Raw genomic sequence first — 16,196 nt, 5'->3', positions numbered from 1 at the left:
GACCGCCATAGCGGCCATATTGGACTTTGGACCAAGTCCAAAATCTAATGGCATGATCCTTGGACCATACCTAATCCCCCCCACCAAGTTTCGTCGAAATCCGTCGAGGAGTTTTTCCGTAATACTGTTCACAAACAAACAAACGGGTGAAAACAGTAACCTTCGTCCATCTTCGATGGCGGAGGTCAATAATTTTCGTCTGGGGAGATTAAACGTGCGTGTGAAATGGCGGACGAGCATGAAATGTCGATTGTACAAGATGGTGATCCTATTGAAGGAAGCGAGTCAGGGTTGAGAATTGATTAATCATGAGAGGATGGGAGTCTCCTCCATCTCAAGCGTCAGTCCCTCCTACTCCACAGTGATGAGACGCAAGGAGCGGGTGCAATGACTCTCCAGGTCATGTTAAAACAATGAGTGAGCAAACGAAAGAATTGATGGGAAAAATGAATGGAATGGAATGGAAAACAAGATGAATGAAATGAAAGAAATAAATGGACAATTGGAAGGAAAAATTGAAGGGGGAAAAATAAGGCATTACTGATGAAATGAACGAAATTAAGAAGGGAATAACACAGGAACTAGAGGTGTACGAGTTGGGGAAGTGGAGGAAGAGGAAGAGCTCCGAAGGGAGTACGGACTGGGAGAATTTTAGACTGAATTGGTGGCTCAATTTTGGGAAATGGAAACAAAAACGGCAGAAAGGATTTCAGTCAAAGAGGAAAGAAATATTGGGAAAATTAGAAGAGGGTCAGTCAAATCCAGGCGGTCAGAATGGGAGAAAAGTTGGAAGAAGAAATTGGGTCCACAAATATAAGAATTTAACGAGGAAATGGAGGCCATAAAGGAGGAGGAGGAGGAGATTGGGACCATACTCTTTGCGAAGCATTGGTGCTGCTTAAGCAGTCTCCTTGGCTATTGGGCACAATCCTGGACGGGTCGCCACTCCGACACAGTATGCCAGCATGCTGGCACTCATTTTGCTGACCTCGGAAGGATGACAGGTCGAGTTAACCCCACCTGGTAGGATTAATTCAACAGCTGAGTAGGATTTGAACTCAGGACCCGAGGACCCAAAGCCCACCACTCTAATCATTAGCCAACACCAGGCATGAGGCCATAAATCAATGGCAGAAAGAGGATATGGAACAGCTTGGATATTGAAGGATCGGGGAGAAGAGTTTTTAAAACGGTGTCATCCCCTTACTACATTTTCATGGGTCAGGGAGTCCAGAGGCTTTCCTGACGCAATTTGAATACGTGTCTCAGCTCAATGGCCACTTCCACGATGATGTGTTTGTTTGTGTGTTTGTGTGTTTGTGTGTTTGTGTGTTTGTGTGTTTGTGTGTTTGTGTGTTTGTGTGTTTGTGTGTGTGTGTGTGTGTGTGTGTGTGTGTGTGTGTGTGTGTGTGTGTGTGTGTGTGTGTGTGTGTGTGTAAGTTTCACATTCCATCCTTCACTCTTGCAGGTGCACGAAAGCTACTCCGGCCCTTTGATTCAGAAATGTCAATCCCAGAGGGTCCCGTTAGTTTTGGATCTGCATCATCTCATGAGGTACACAGAGATGAACAAGAGTCAGGTGTAAACAAGTGGACAGGTATGTAACTACGAATACCTAATGGTTGTTTTTTTTTTTTATTTCTCATGTGCTTTTTCATGTTTCACTTTTAACTTTGTTAGTTGTAATAGTGTTACGGTTTTGGAAATGTACCTCTGGGGAGAACATTCATGTACATGGAGGATTCCCCAGAATTAGTTATTTCTTCGTTTGTATGTACATCGATCCTTGCCCTGTGGCCAGCGGTTTGAGTGTCTGTGCGACAAAAAAACACAAACGCCACACAAAATAAGTCCTGGCAAGGGTCTGTGATCTTTGATTGCTCTTGTTCTTGTTTTGTTTTGCAATGATCATCTCAGTTTATCTGCTGGTCGGTTATTGGTCGTCAAACATGGAAAACTCGCAACATCGATTTCTCTTTCCTTTACATGTCCCCCATGTTGTTTTTACTTTAAATCTTTCGTGTCCCCACGTTGAATTAACCTGACATTGATTATATCCCACAATTCTTTGCAGTAACCACATCATGACCTCACTTGTTATGGCGGTTCCTTTTTACTTTGCAGAGAAACAAATGAAAACCCTTTCTTTGACCAACTCTGCACAGTTCTTCAACAAAGATGATCATTTCAATCACCATTCCAATCAACGGGAAAACAACAAACGAACTCACACTGGGGAGAAACCGTACAAGTGTTCTGTGTGTTCTAAGGGTTTTAGTCAGTCTTCAAACTTGAAAAAACACACACAAACTCACACTGGGGAGAAACCGTACAAGTGTTCTGTGTGTTCGAAGGGTTTTAGTCAGTCTTCAAACTTGAAAAAACACACACAAACTCACACTGGGGAGAAACCGTACAAGTGTTCTGTGTGTTCGAAGGGTTTTAGTCACTCTTCAAACTTGAAAAAACACACACGAACTCACACTGGGGAGAAACCGTACAAGTGTTCTGTGTGTTCTAAGGATTTTAGTCAATTGTCACACTTGAATAAACACACACGAACTCACACTGGGGAGAAACCGTACAAGTGTTCTGTGTGTTCGAAGGGTTTTAGTCAGTTATCAACCTTGAAAACACACACACCAACTCACACGGGGGAGAAACCGTACAAGTGTTCTGTGGACAAAGGCCGAGAAGCGTTTAATCCCCGATGCAATCAAAGGCAACAGAAGGCGGGCTCTGCAAAGGTGTTTGAAGAGCAAGAGGGAGAAGAGATGTATTTCTCAAATACCAGTTCCACGTCCATGGATGAAAATCACATTTTGGAGTCTGAGTGAGTAAAGATGACAGAACAAGGCATTCCCTACACACTCTTAAGATTTTTTTTCTTCTCTTTGCTTTTCATGTTTTTGTTTGCATGTCATGAAAATGTTCCTTCATCCTGGTTACCTCCGCCACTGAAGGTGGATGGAGGTTATGTTGTCATCCCTGTCTGTCTGTCTTTCTTGTGAACAAGATATCTCAAGTTGAGGACAGATTTGACGAAACTTGGTGGGCGCGTTGGGCATGTAACACGGAAGAGTTGATTTGATTATGGTGAAGATCCGATCATTTTTAGGTGATTTTTCACTTTAAAAGACCTCCAATTTTTTTTTGTCTCACCATCTCTGAAGTGAGGGGAGAATCTATTATAATTGATCTTTGTATCAGCGAGTGTGTCATTCTGCTCACAGATCTACTTTAATCTAGATCGTTCATTCTCAGATCTTCGATCTATGTACCCTTGTGAGGATCTGCATTATGTGCTCAATTTTGTTGATTTCCTGTTATTACCCCACACGCGCGAAGCAAAAATCGGTGTTCAGAAATCAGTTTCGTACTGACGTGTCTAACCCTAACTCTAACCCCAACCCTAACAGCTTTATTTTCTCCGCAACTGCTAACACTAACCCAAACACTAACCCAAACGCTAACAGCTAACCCGATCACTAACCCGCAACCCCAACAGCTAACCCGAACCCCAACTGCTAACCCGGACCCCAACAGCTAACCCGGACCCCAACAGCTAACCCGGACCCCAACAGCTAACCCGGACCCCAACAGCTAACCCGGACCCCAACAGCTAACCCGGACCCCAACAGCTAACCCGGACCCCAACAGCTAACCCGGACCCCAACAGCTAACCTGAACCCAAACCCAAACCCTCACACAAAATTTTCACCATCGGTGTGACTACTCATGGAGAATGTCTTAAAGATAGTTATGACGTCATAGGCCATGCGGTGTAGCAGCCATGTTGGAAAAAAGGAGAAACTTTGAACCTCTGTATCTCCGAAACCACTCCATGGAAATAATTGAAACAAGTGATTTCTTTTTTTAATGACGTCATAATTGCATATGTGGAACACTACATCCGATCAGTATGAACATTTTTGGCGGTCATTGGGGGATAAATTTGTTGACAGAAAATTTTGATGATGTCATCGGTTGTGTGGTTCTGCAACCATATATATATATATATATATATATATATATATATATATATATATATATATATATATATATATATATATATATATATATATATATATATATATATATATATATATAAATATATATATATATATATATATATATATATATATCAAACTTTCAAAAATCTTCTCCAAAACGGCTGAACAGAACGAGGCGAAACTTTTCAAATAGTTCCCCACTGATGTCATCGGTCACATGGTTTGGCAGCCATATTGGATTTACTCGAAAACCTTCGAAATCTTCTTCTCCAGAATTGTACAAATTGATGGGAAACTTCACCCAAGTTCCCCAAGCTTTGGGACAGATGCCAACGCCAGTGTGTTTACGAATAATTGATAGGTCACATGGTTTGGCAGCCATATTGGATTGTAAAACGCACATTACCCAATTAACACGAAACTTCACAAATGTAATCCCCTATCCATTTAGAGGCAGAGTGTAAAGTCATAATGTCATGGGTCACGTGGTTCGGCAGCCAATATGGATTGAAAACAAAAACTTCAAAACCTTCATCTCCAGAACGGCTTACCAGGTCCAATCCAAAACTCGGCACACATGGTCTACTAGCCTTGGGGATACCAGGGTGTCAACAAATCATTAATAGGTCACATGGTCTGCAGCAGCCATTTTGGATTGAACGAAGATCTTAATTTTTTTTTATTCCTCCTGAAGTGCTGCATCAGTCGACGTGAACCTTCAATATTATGATCCAGTACTGATGGGGAATAGATGTTTTAAATTTCAACCTGACCGGACACATGGTCTGGCAGCCAGAATTATTTAATTTCTTTAATCTGGTTCTTTTTGATTTTTTTTTTTCAATAAGGCTTGCTTGGCGGTGCCTGGATGGGTTTGAGAGTAGTGGAGTAGCAGCTGAAACCTGAGTCCTATCCAGGTTCCTCCTGATGACTTCATCTTTGCTTTTTGCTTGTTCCTTCTAACGACTCCAGTGCAGTTTCGATTTTATTTAGTCTTTCATTTGATTTGAATTTAATTTTTTTTATCCCATTCTGAATTCAACTGAATAAAGAGGACATAATGAGTCAGGTGTCCGATCAAAGGGGACTTCTTGGTACCCGGTCATCACTGCCAGCAGTTATAAAGTGGCAGTTCTGGTGTTAAGAGCATACATCGAAAACTGTTCAATGGAGGAAATTTAAACTTCACCACACATTACATGACCATTTATTTGAGAGAGCCCATATTACTTGGATGACGCACACCCCTTCAGAACTGACACGGTGAATTAAACAAAGCATGGACACAACAACACATGAACATGTTTGTGTTGTGTCCATGCCGGTTAAGACCCACCCGGACGGAGAGCCAAACTATTTCCCTTGGAGGTGAACAGCCGAGTTCATGAGTATGGTGTGGCTTGGGGTCCTGAGTTTGAGCCCCGCTGGCTGCTGAGTTAGCATCAGGGGGGTTGACTCAGCCTGTCATCCTATGAAGGTCGGCGAAATGAGCACCAGTATACTGGTAATTATCCCTGGCGACAAAAGGGTTGGCGTCAGGAAGGGCATCCGGCCGTAAAAATATTGCCACAAGAAAGGGTACCATGATTGGAGCCCGCAAAAAGCTGAGCCCTGCTCAGGGATAAAGGCTTTCAAATGGTGATGATGAACAGCTGAGTTCCCTGGAGATTAAGGCGCATGTGGGACGGTAGGCGGCAAAGCACGTACCAGACGGAAGCACACGGGTTTATACTCCAACCCACAATGAATAGACAGATACAAGCAGTCTTAATAAATAGGGGGTTTAATGAACATAAATCAAGCATTCACAAGAGGAATAAGTCAAAGCTTAATAATGAAAATAAATCAAAGCATGAGGTAATGAAACGTGAGGTCATCTACGGCCTAAAGTCGAGGCGCCTCGACACACGGTTACTAAAACAGACAAGGGGAAAAGATGAAACAAAATAAAAATCCCACCTTTATTCTGGCACTGAGTTTCGTCCAGAGGTGATCCTTTTTGGACCCGGCGTCGTCAAAACCGCGTAGTCACTGCGCGTCAAACCGCACCCGAAAATGGTGCCAAAACGCTCTCTGGGCGGGAAACGTGCGCGAAGTATTTGTGTGGTCGTATTCAACACCAGGGCTCAGAAACCGCCGTGCAGCTTCTTTTTACGAGCGAATATGCCGACCGTTCCTCTGTTGCGCCACGTCCGTTCACCACGATCGCCCACCTTCCTCCTCGACCATACGACGAGAGGATTTCTGAGGCCCTGTAATAAGGCCACGTGGCATGCTCTTCTTCTCTTCTACTCTCCCTCTCATAAACTTACAATATGGTGACTCAGCCGATCAGTCAAATGGTTTGCGTTTTGCTCCAGCAAGCGAAAAAGCTCACCTCAGCACGAACATGAGTATCATGCAGCCTTCTTCACCATGTCGAGGGGAATCCAGCGAGCCAGATCTTTTTATCTCCAATCACATACCTCACACCACTATACTCTCCCCCGAACCCTCTGACCTCACGCTCATCCATCATCCACCCCAGGGGCGTGGTTTGCGAGTTGTCATTCCTGGAGGCGGGGTTTTTGCCTGCTTGGAACGATCGGCTCGATTATTGTTGTTTAAAGAACGTGATTCCTTTTTATCGGCGGTCTTGTAAATGCAAAAACATAGGAAAAAGGTTACAGGGGGGCAATCACATTCTGGGAGAAAGTATCCTTAATCCCTACATACTTTACACAGCACCACCCCCACGTAACAATCTTCAGCTCACAACGGATGCAAGTGTGCTGAAATCGCAAATCCCTTTTCAGGCAATTATGGAAGGAAACAAAGACCAGGAAATGGATTGTCGTGGTGTCAGTGTTTACCCCTTGTTATTGTATTATAATCGACGTGACCATCCACCAGTCAGCTTTCTCTGAGTTGAAATGGCTGAAAGCTCTTCTGAATGACTTCAATTATTTACTTTTTGTCTTGGGAAAAGTGTCGGTGCCCTGTCCTTGAGTAACATTTATTTATTTTACCCTTTATCACCCTGTTGTGCATGCTGCAGGACAAGCAGCCCTGGACCACGGCATAACCCCAAGCGGCCTGGTATTTCTCCACTACTCGAAACGCATGCACTTTGGTTTTGAAGAGCTAAAATGATGTCCTGCCTCGTGGGGTCGTCATTTTGCCATTTCGTTCCTTGTCCCAATTTTTTTTGGCAATTTTTCATGAGTGTTTGGTTTGTGATTACCCTGTCTCTATCTCGCTGAAATGTCCTTTTGAACCCGGACCTTAGTTTTACCGTCATTGCCTGATGGATTTGGAATGTGCAAACTTGTATTCACGTCTCTTGCTTTCGTCCGTCGTTTGTTATTATTTTTCTTCTGTTCACATTCAGCGGTACAATTATATTTTTCATCGGAAGACGAGTGTGCGGGTTCCAGCCAACATCAGCTTCATGCACAAAACAAAGGCAAGTTTTACACTTCAACAAATATATTGATGTGTCCTACATGATCCTGCTTAGAGGCCAGTGAACAAAGTTATCATAAGTTAATCAGAAATATCATAACATGGACGATGACTGGTGGAACAAAGTCGCTTTGGCATCGTCATCCGGCAGTCATTGCTGAGCTGAAAACAAAATTTCGGATGTTGTTGAAACTGGTTCGGTGAAACTTCGGATGTTGTTAAAACCGGTTGGGTGAAACTTCGGATGTTGTTAAAACCGGTTCGGTGAAACTTCGGATGTTGTTGAAACGGGTTCGGTGAAACTTCGGATGTTGCTGAAATGGGTTCGGTGAAACTTCGGATGTTGTTGAAACCAGTTCGGTGAAACTTCGGATGTTGTTAAAACCGGTTCGGTGAAACTTCGGATGTTGTTAAAACTGGTGAGGTGAAACTTCAGATGTTGCTTCAGACGGTGCAATCACCGATCCTTTAGGTTATTGAACTAAATGTAATGCAGACAATCCTGTCATATCTTCCATCTTTCCTTATACTTGTCACCCAGAGGGGTTCTCAATGCAGAGCATCGTCTCACCGAAGAACCAAGTCAAAAAGATCAGAAGATCAAGATCCAAAGGCCGAAAGTGTGCAAGCAATGTTGATCAAGGCGGTGATGCCGCTCAACAGGGTACGAGCCTGGGACGTGCCCTCGTGTGACATCACGATGACGCGAATGTTGAGTTCCTTTGAGAGTCGCTGTGATGTCACGAATGTCTAATGAAAGCGCCATCTTGTATTTCCCTTCAGGTGATCTCTTCGTCAACATGGTCCAACGCCCTGATGTGGACACTGTCAATCCTATGATTGGCACACCAGTGTTGGTCCATGTTGGTAAGCATTGAGAAGCATCACCTCAAAGCACATGTTAAACTCAACTGACGAAAAGCAGTCACTTTGTAAGACGACACGCACTGATCGCATGAACCTCAAACTATTTTAAAACTATAAAAATGGTGAGTTTGCCACAGATTGGGTTCCATTTAATCACAACATACGGGAAACCCGTGTGTCGATTTGTTACGCAGATTGTGTCAGGACTTCTGAGATGTGCCTGCACCTGGGGCCTGACGGAAACCCAATGGATCCGCATGACAACCTCGGCATCTGCCACATCTTCAGCTTTCCCAATTTTGCCAGCGGGTTGTTAAAGATTCCTCCAATGAAGGAAAAGGGACTGCAGTCCGTCAAGAATAATACCATGGTACGTTGGAAAGGTTTGGGGGTTTGGAGCAGAGTTTGTTGGGGGATGGCCAGGGGGATGGGGAATGGGTCTCAGGTAGAAATGATTCAAAGTAAAAAGCTGGACCATGTTTTAATGATGCGCAAATGCTGATGTGTACACCTTTCCGCTCCTTAGTGGTTCCACATCCTTCAAGGGATGCTGTACGTCACAATCCTCGAGACGTCGTACGTGTTAAAGTTGGGAGACACTTTCTTCGTTCCGGCAGGTGAGCAAATCCAGCAGCATCACCTGTCATTTTGGCCCCACAGCATCACCTACTGTTGGAAATGAAACGTGCTCCATCAACAACACACGTACAGTGAGGTGCGAAAGTATGAGTCCATCAGGAAATCTATTAATTGAGACGTGATGACAAAATAAATCATTACTCCGAGCACGCTGAGCGACAAGCGGGGTTAAGCAATTGGTTCGTGTCCGTCCGTCCATCTGTCATGCCAGTTTGTGATCGACGATCCATTTATTCAAATTAAATGTTATATTTTGAAGTTGATCAGGAACGCCAGTCTTTCCTTTTAACATACTTTGGCCTTGAATTCGTCCTGATCGCACGTGCGCGGAGAGGATCGAGATAATATTTTTACTCCGTCTGCCTGACGGTCAAACAAAATTCAAAATCATCCCAAATATGAAACTTCCTGTTTCTCAGGATGTCATAAAGGATACAAACAACAAGGACGAAAAACTATTGTCACGTGTTCGAGAGGGCGGTGTCATCGCCATTGCGGAAAATGGTGGTAAAAACCCGGAATTAATTTATTAATACGACTTTTACAATCTTTATTTTAATTTAATTATATACTTGAAGACGAGTACACAAATCACTTGTCAGAATACTTCCAAGAACCTCCAGTTTTGCAGTCCTGTCTGACCCCGCTATTCTGTGTTCGCGGACCCCACGTGTTCACGGATCATAAAGTGTGGCCTGCTTCTACATTCGCGCTTCGTGTATTTGCAGTTTTTCCCAATTATCTTGCTGTACTTTAACAATCATCAGCGAGTTCATTGAATCCATCATCACAGTTGACATAAAATCATTCCTTTTCTCCAACAGCCTCATCTCAGATCATCAATTCGGATTCAGACCTGGTCACTCTACCTTAGACGTGCTGCTTCAACTCTCTGGAGGCCCTCAATATAAGACGTGAGATCAGGGCCGTCACTCTGCACATATATCAAACTTTCAATGATCTGGAATCCTGCCTTGCTCTCCAAACTGCCGATGGAATTCAAGACCAACTCCACTCTTGGATTACTGACTTCCTATCCTCTCATAGCCAACTTGTCTCTCTCAATGAAACCCTTTCATCTCCTCTCCTTGTCAAGGTTGGAGTCCCACAAGGCACTGTTTTAGGCCCCATGTTATTCCTCATCTTCATCAATGATACCACTGACTCTGGAAAATCATCCATCTCTTTGCTGATTACTTCACTCTCTGCTGTCATCTCTCATCCTTCTAACACAGGCAGCAGCCTCTTGCCTCTCCTTAGACCTTGACAAAATCGCAAACTGCTCAAACACTTGGAAGACGTCTTTCGATCCTGAGAAATCCTACACTCACGCTCTTTCTGAAAGGACCGTACCGCAAGTCTTCCCATCTGCTTTCTCACCAACCCTTTTGAAGAGGTTCAATCACTCAAACTCTTGGGTCTCACTTTCAGCCATGATCTCTCTTGGAAAAGCTACATTTCAAAGTTGGCCTCCAAAGCCAGACACCGGGTGAACATCCTTTGTCGTGCAAAGTCCTTCCTTGGCACACCTGAGCTCCTATCCACCTACAAGGCTTTCATCCACAGCTTGATGGAGTACTGCTCTCCCCTCTGGGCTGGCTCCCTTGCCTCACATCTTGCTCAGCTTGATGCCATGGAAACAAATGCTTTCAAGATAATTGGAATCTCTCGCAATGAAGCTGAGTCTATGGACCTATCACTTTGCCATTGCCAACACGTCGGTGAGCTGTCTCTTTTGCCTCATTTCTGGACTTGCACCTCTGCTCTCTCTCCATGCTTTGTCCCCCTCAGATATCTGCAGGATGCACATGGTCCACCATCAACCCCCTTCTCATGAAACTGCCCAAATCCAGAACCACTTTCTACCTCCACTCATTTATTCCTCTCTTTTCCCACCTGTGGAACCACCTTCCACATTCTCATCAATCTCATTCCTCCCTCCAGGTCTTCAAGACAGCTGTTCACCACCATCTCAAGTCATCCCCCATCCAAAATCATGATCTTTTCTACACCAGTTAAACCACCCTGCACCCCTCCCAAAATTTTCCTTGTGTATCCATATTGTCCACCCTCTGCGTTCTCCCTTACCTGCGTCCCTTGGACCGGTTACTTTGAGCGGTTGTACCAGGCTGATCCACCAGCTGTCGAATTGGACGTCAGGGGTGTTTCAATTCTGGTTGCTGACTCTCCAATCAATTGTGGTCCACCTTCGCTTGTGAAAACACAGGCTGCGGTGAACCGGTTGAAATGGGGTAAAGCTCCAGGGATCTGTGGCATCCATGCTGAACTTCTCAAGGCTGGTGGAAATGCTGCACTCATGTCGTTGCATGCAGTTCTGTGCTCTGCCTGGAACACAGGCATCATCCCAACTGACTGGAAGAGGGGCTTTGTTGTCCCTCTCTGGAAAGGGAAAGGTGATCGCCAAGACTGCAACAACTACCGAGGGGTGACACTGCTCTCAGTGCAGGGCAAGGTCTTTGCTCGGATAATTCTTGATAGGGTTCGCCACCATTTTCTTGAGCACCAGCATCCAGAGCAGTCAGTCTTTAGAGCAAAGAGGTCAACGATTGACCGTATCCTTGCTCTTCGGGTCCTTACTGAACACAGACGAGAGTTTCGGCAGGGGCTGCTTGCAGCCTATGTTGATCTCTGTAAAGCGTTCGATTCAGTGAATCGGGGCGCCCTCTGGAGGATTCTTGGTCTTCATGGGGTGCAACCAAAACTGATCGATCTGATGTCTGAACTCCACTCTGAAACTGAGAGTGCTGTGAGATGTGGTGGTACCATCTCTGACTTATTTCCAGTTGTTACTGGAGTTCTGCAGGGGTGTGTACTGCCCCCCACACTTTTCAGCACTTGTATGGACTGGATTCTAGGGAGGATGTCGGAGAGATCAAGCTGCGGTGCATTGTTTGGGAATGTCAAGATCTCTGACCTTGATTTTGCAGATGATGCAGTCATCTTTGCGGAGACTTTAGATATCCTTTTGGGGGCCTTCGAGGTGCTGAATGAGGAGTCGGAGCCGCTGGGATTACGGGTTTCCTGGGTCAAAACTAAGATCCAGGCTTTCAATGACATCTTGGATGCCGCTGTCCTGTCTGTGCCCGTTTATGGTGAGGATGTTGAGGTTGTGGAGAGATTCACTTACCTTGGCAGTGATATTCATGTCTCTGCCGGCTGTGAGTCAGAGGTCAATTTCGACATCTGGGTCGGGTCTGGGGAGTCATGGATTCACTGGATAATGGGGTGTGGCGCTGCCGGTATCTGTGCAGGAGGACGAAAGTCCGAGTCTTCAGGTCCTTGGTGCTTCCAGTCTTGCTCAATGGATGTGAGACTTGGACTCTGACTGAGGATCTGAGACGGAGACTTAATTCCTTTGGTACCAGGTCTCTTCGGAGGATCCTTGGCTACCGCTGGTCGGACTTTGTGTCCAACGAGCGGTTGCTGAGAGAGACTCAAATGAGATTTGTTACCTGCATAGTCTGTGAACGTCAGCTGCGGCTGTATGGACATGTGGTTCGTTTTCCTGACGCTGATCCTGCTCACCAGATTCTCTCAGCGAGGGAGTCTCGTGAGTGGAGGAGGCCAATGGGCCGACCATGTCCCTCGTGGTTGCAGCAGGTTGATCGGCATCTCAAAGAGATGGGGATGAGCCAGGCATCTGCCTGTGGGATGGCCAGACGGAGGTCCCTGGAGTACCGGCGGAAAGTGGACACAGCGACGCGCTGCTCTGGCGCATGGTCCCATACCTGACCTGACCTGCTGTTGTTGTTCCCTTTGTTATGTTGTGTCCTTTGTTATGTTGTGTCCTGATTTGTTCTGTCACAGCTCTTCCACGAGCCTAGACAATGTTAATAAATAAATAAATAACTAACTTCTCTCCCTTTTCCGCAATTAAAAAATGCCCTGACATTCACAGTATTTTCAGGAACGTATCCTCGCGGATGTCGTCAGGGTCTTATTATATACCTACAAACATACAAAAGGGTCTCTCTCTCTCGCTCTCTCGCTCTCTCGCTCTCTCGCTCTCTCGCTCTCTCGCTCTCTCGCTCTCTCGCTCTCTCGCTCTCTCGCTCTCTCGCTCTCTCGCTCTCTCGCTCTCTCTCTCTCTCGCTCTCTCGCTCGCTCTCTCGCTCTCTCGCTCTCTCGCTCTCTCTCTCTCTCCAGACACCAATGTGTGATTGGATTGGAAAATCGTGTTTCCCTGAAGACTGTAATGACATGGATTGTTTTTAATTAAATTTTAACTTTCATTTTTTATGGCGGTCCCATTATTATGGCCATTTGGGCTGGCAGGACACTCACCTCTAAGCCTCGTAGCCTTGGTTTGAATCCAGACTGAGCTATGAAATGTTATTCTGGTGTTTCACAGGCAGGGTGATTCATCAGTGTGTGCGCCGTCCCTGGGATGGGTGTTAAACGGGACTACGTCTGCCAGCATGAGTTAGTGGACGTTAAAAGATTCCATTGTCCTTCTCAAAGAGCAGGCGAGCTATCGCCAGCCCGAACTACTGCTGGGAAGGCAATGACAAACCACCCAGTATGATCGTTGTTCAGGAAGCTGCTTCGGTGGCACCGACACTCTGAAAAGAATGGGACATGAGAGAGAGAGAGAGAGAGAGAGAGAGAGAGAGAGAGAGAGAGAGAGAGAGAGAGAGAGAGAGACAGACAGAGAGAGAGAGAGAGAGAGAGAGAGAGAGAGAGAGAGAGAGAGAGAGAGAGAGAGAGAGAGAGAGACAGACAGAGAGACAGACAGAGACAGATGGCCACAAGTGAGCTCGAGTCGCAAGAGGTGTTGTAATTATATCACGTGCCCCATTGCTTGCGACCAATTGGTGAAAGTGTATTGGTCCAACGGTGAACTTCCTCGCATTTCTTTGTGAAGTCACGACAACCATCCCTTCCCATGTGCCGCAGGCAATGTCTACAACATGAAGAACATCGGGCAAGCCGAGGCCAGATTGTGCTTCTTACAGATCAAAAATCACCTGATTTTGGATGAGTGAAAACCATCGTCCAATTCCGTCGCTCTTCTCCAAGCATCCTCTTCCTTTATTACTGAATTTTTTAAAATGGGACATTATCTTAACTGTACTGAATCCGAAGTTCCGTTCCACCCACCCCGTCCGTACTCCGTAGGCTTGAGCGAGGACCTCGTAAGTGGTGGTTTGTCTTTTCAATAATGAAATGTTTATCTTTTTTTTTTTTTGAAATTCTTCGAAGTTTTAATGGAAATTTAAAAAACGTTTTTAAATGGACTCTTCAGGATGGACATACGAGGAATGTTCGGCTTGTTCAAGACAGTTCTGATTGTTTTAAAATGTTTGTCACTTTCACAGCATCTGGTTTGTCATTATTCTGTTTAAATCAATTGTTCTTAATTTGACTCACCCCTCCCCCCACCCCTCCACATCCCCAATTTTTAATTGTTCCACAGTTTCTAAGACCCCTCAGAGGACTGAACCACCATTGAGAAAGTTTTGACTTTCGGAATTAAATTTTGCATAAATGTGAATGTAAAGTATGTAGTCAGGTCAGGTATGAGAGCATGGGCCAGAGCAGCGTGTCCCTGCGTCCACTTTTCGCCGGTACTCCAGGGGCCTCCATCTGGCCATCCCCCAGGGAGATGCCTGGCCCAACCCCATCTCCTTGAGATGCCGATCGATCTGCTGCAACCACGAGGCACGTGGTCGGCCCATTGGCCTCCTCCACTTACGAGGCTCCCTCACTGAGAGAATCTGGTGAGCAGGATCAGCGTCAGGAAAACGAGCCACATGTCCATTCAGCCGCAGCTGATGATCACGGACTATGCAGGTAACAAATCTAATTTGAGTCTCTCTCGGCAACCGCTCGTTGGATACAAAGTCCAACCAGCGATAGCCAAGGATTCTCCGAAGAGACCTGGTACCAAAGGAATCTATCTCAGATCCATCTCAGATGAGTCTCTATCTCAGATCCTTGGTCAGAGTCAGTCTCACATCCATAGAGCAAGACTGGAAGCACCAAGGACCTGAAGACTTGGACTTTTGTCCTCCCGCACAGGTACTGGCAGTGCCACACCCCATTATCCAGTGAATCCATGACTCCCAGGCCCGACCCAGATGTCTGTTGACCTCTGACTCACAGCCAGCAGAGACATGAATATTGTTGCGTGTTGGGCGTCGGCGACGAGCACGACCGCTACATGGAGCCGAACAGTCGACTGCGCCGATCACCCGGAATTTAGATCGTACTTCTTCAGAAAACTCCAAAGAATACGGGTCCCTTTTCGGACTGTGAAGCGTCAATATTTCTACCACGTGATACAGGGTTATTTGCCAATTTTCAAAATACCTAGATATCCACGTGGCGACTTACCAAGTCTCCACACCCTCGACGGCACCCGTACGGTACGAGCCGCTAGCGTACTCGAACCGTGTGTGACCCGAGCGGACAGTTACCAAAGTCCCGTCGGTCCAAATGTCCCCTTTACAGTGGCACAACGGCCTTGCTAATTTTCCAACATGCAGCACGCTAAGCCAATGGAGGAAAGGACACGAACGAGCTGATACATTTCACAAATGAGGATATTTATTAAACGATAGGGAAATGAGGGGAGCACGTAAGGGCAGAGTTATCCGAATATTGATAAGCACGTATGTACAGCAAGGCACTTAACAATTCATTACTTAGCAGACTGGTGACACACACACACACACACACACACACACACACACACACACACACACACACACACACACACACACACACACACACACACACACACACACACACACACACACACACACACCTAAAAGAATCGGACCCACAGTGGTCTTTATTAAGGCCTCCAGCTCGGATGGAGAGGCGAACTGAAGACCAGAACCTGCCTCGGACCTGTCCACCTCGTGTGGTCTTCGAGCTGATTCGGACCGGGCACCAGCGAGGGCGAGCTGAATCCAGATACCGGCGAGCCACGATCAGCCTCCCGAGTTCCGGCGGATCCTCTCGCGCTCCAGAACATGCGCTGGTGAAGACGAGGCGCTGATCCTTCCAAACCCGCCCGAGTAGACTCAGCCAACCAACCACAAACTCCAACCACCACCCAGGAACCAAGGAACAAGAACCAATTTCTGTCTCCCCATTCCCTTTTTATCCCTCTTGGGCACGACTCGCTTCCAGCATGGCTCGTTCGCCATCGGTGGGGGCTGTCGCATTCCATTTCTTGGAGTGCCCAAGCGAATCGAAGGGTGG

At 45.9% G+C, this 16,196-nt stretch overlaps 2 protein-coding genes across 5 annotated transcripts in view; both read left to right on the top strand.

The window, feature by feature from the left end:
• The window catches only part of LOC147025561 (uncharacterized), a 17,373-nt gene extending 1,653 nt beyond the window's left edge, over positions 1-15,720 (top strand). The window contains exons 2-10 of the mRNA XM_085886649.1: positions 1,469-1,597; positions 2,125-2,833; positions 7,051-7,091; positions 7,384-7,458; positions 7,999-8,121; positions 8,241-8,324; positions 8,519-8,694; positions 8,851-8,941; positions 13,881-15,720. Of these exons, the coding sequence (XP_085742775.1) occupies positions 1,469-1,597; positions 2,125-2,833; positions 7,051-7,091; positions 7,384-7,458; positions 7,999-8,121; positions 8,241-8,324; positions 8,519-8,694; positions 8,851-8,941; positions 13,881-13,969 (1,517 nt within the window). The 3' untranslated portion in view covers positions 13,970-15,720. The remainder of the gene's footprint in view (positions 1-1,468; positions 1,598-2,124; positions 2,834-7,050; positions 7,092-7,383; positions 7,459-7,998; positions 8,122-8,240; positions 8,325-8,518; positions 8,695-8,850; positions 8,942-13,880) is intronic.
• The window catches only part of APAF1 (apoptotic peptidase activating factor 1), a 515,858-nt gene that overhangs the window by 485,612 nt on the left and 14,050 nt on the right, over positions 1-16,196 (top strand). The gene's annotated exons all lie outside the window — the stretch shown is intronic.

This window comes from Eptatretus burgeri, chromosome 6, assembly GCF_056783735.1.
Source record: "Eptatretus burgeri isolate ZD-2024b chromosome 6, Ebu_testis_v1, whole genome shotgun sequence".
NCBI lineage: Eukaryota > Metazoa > Chordata > Myxini > Myxiniformes > Myxinidae > Eptatretus > Eptatretus burgeri.
This window is presented reverse-complemented; position numbering and strand designations above follow the sequence as displayed.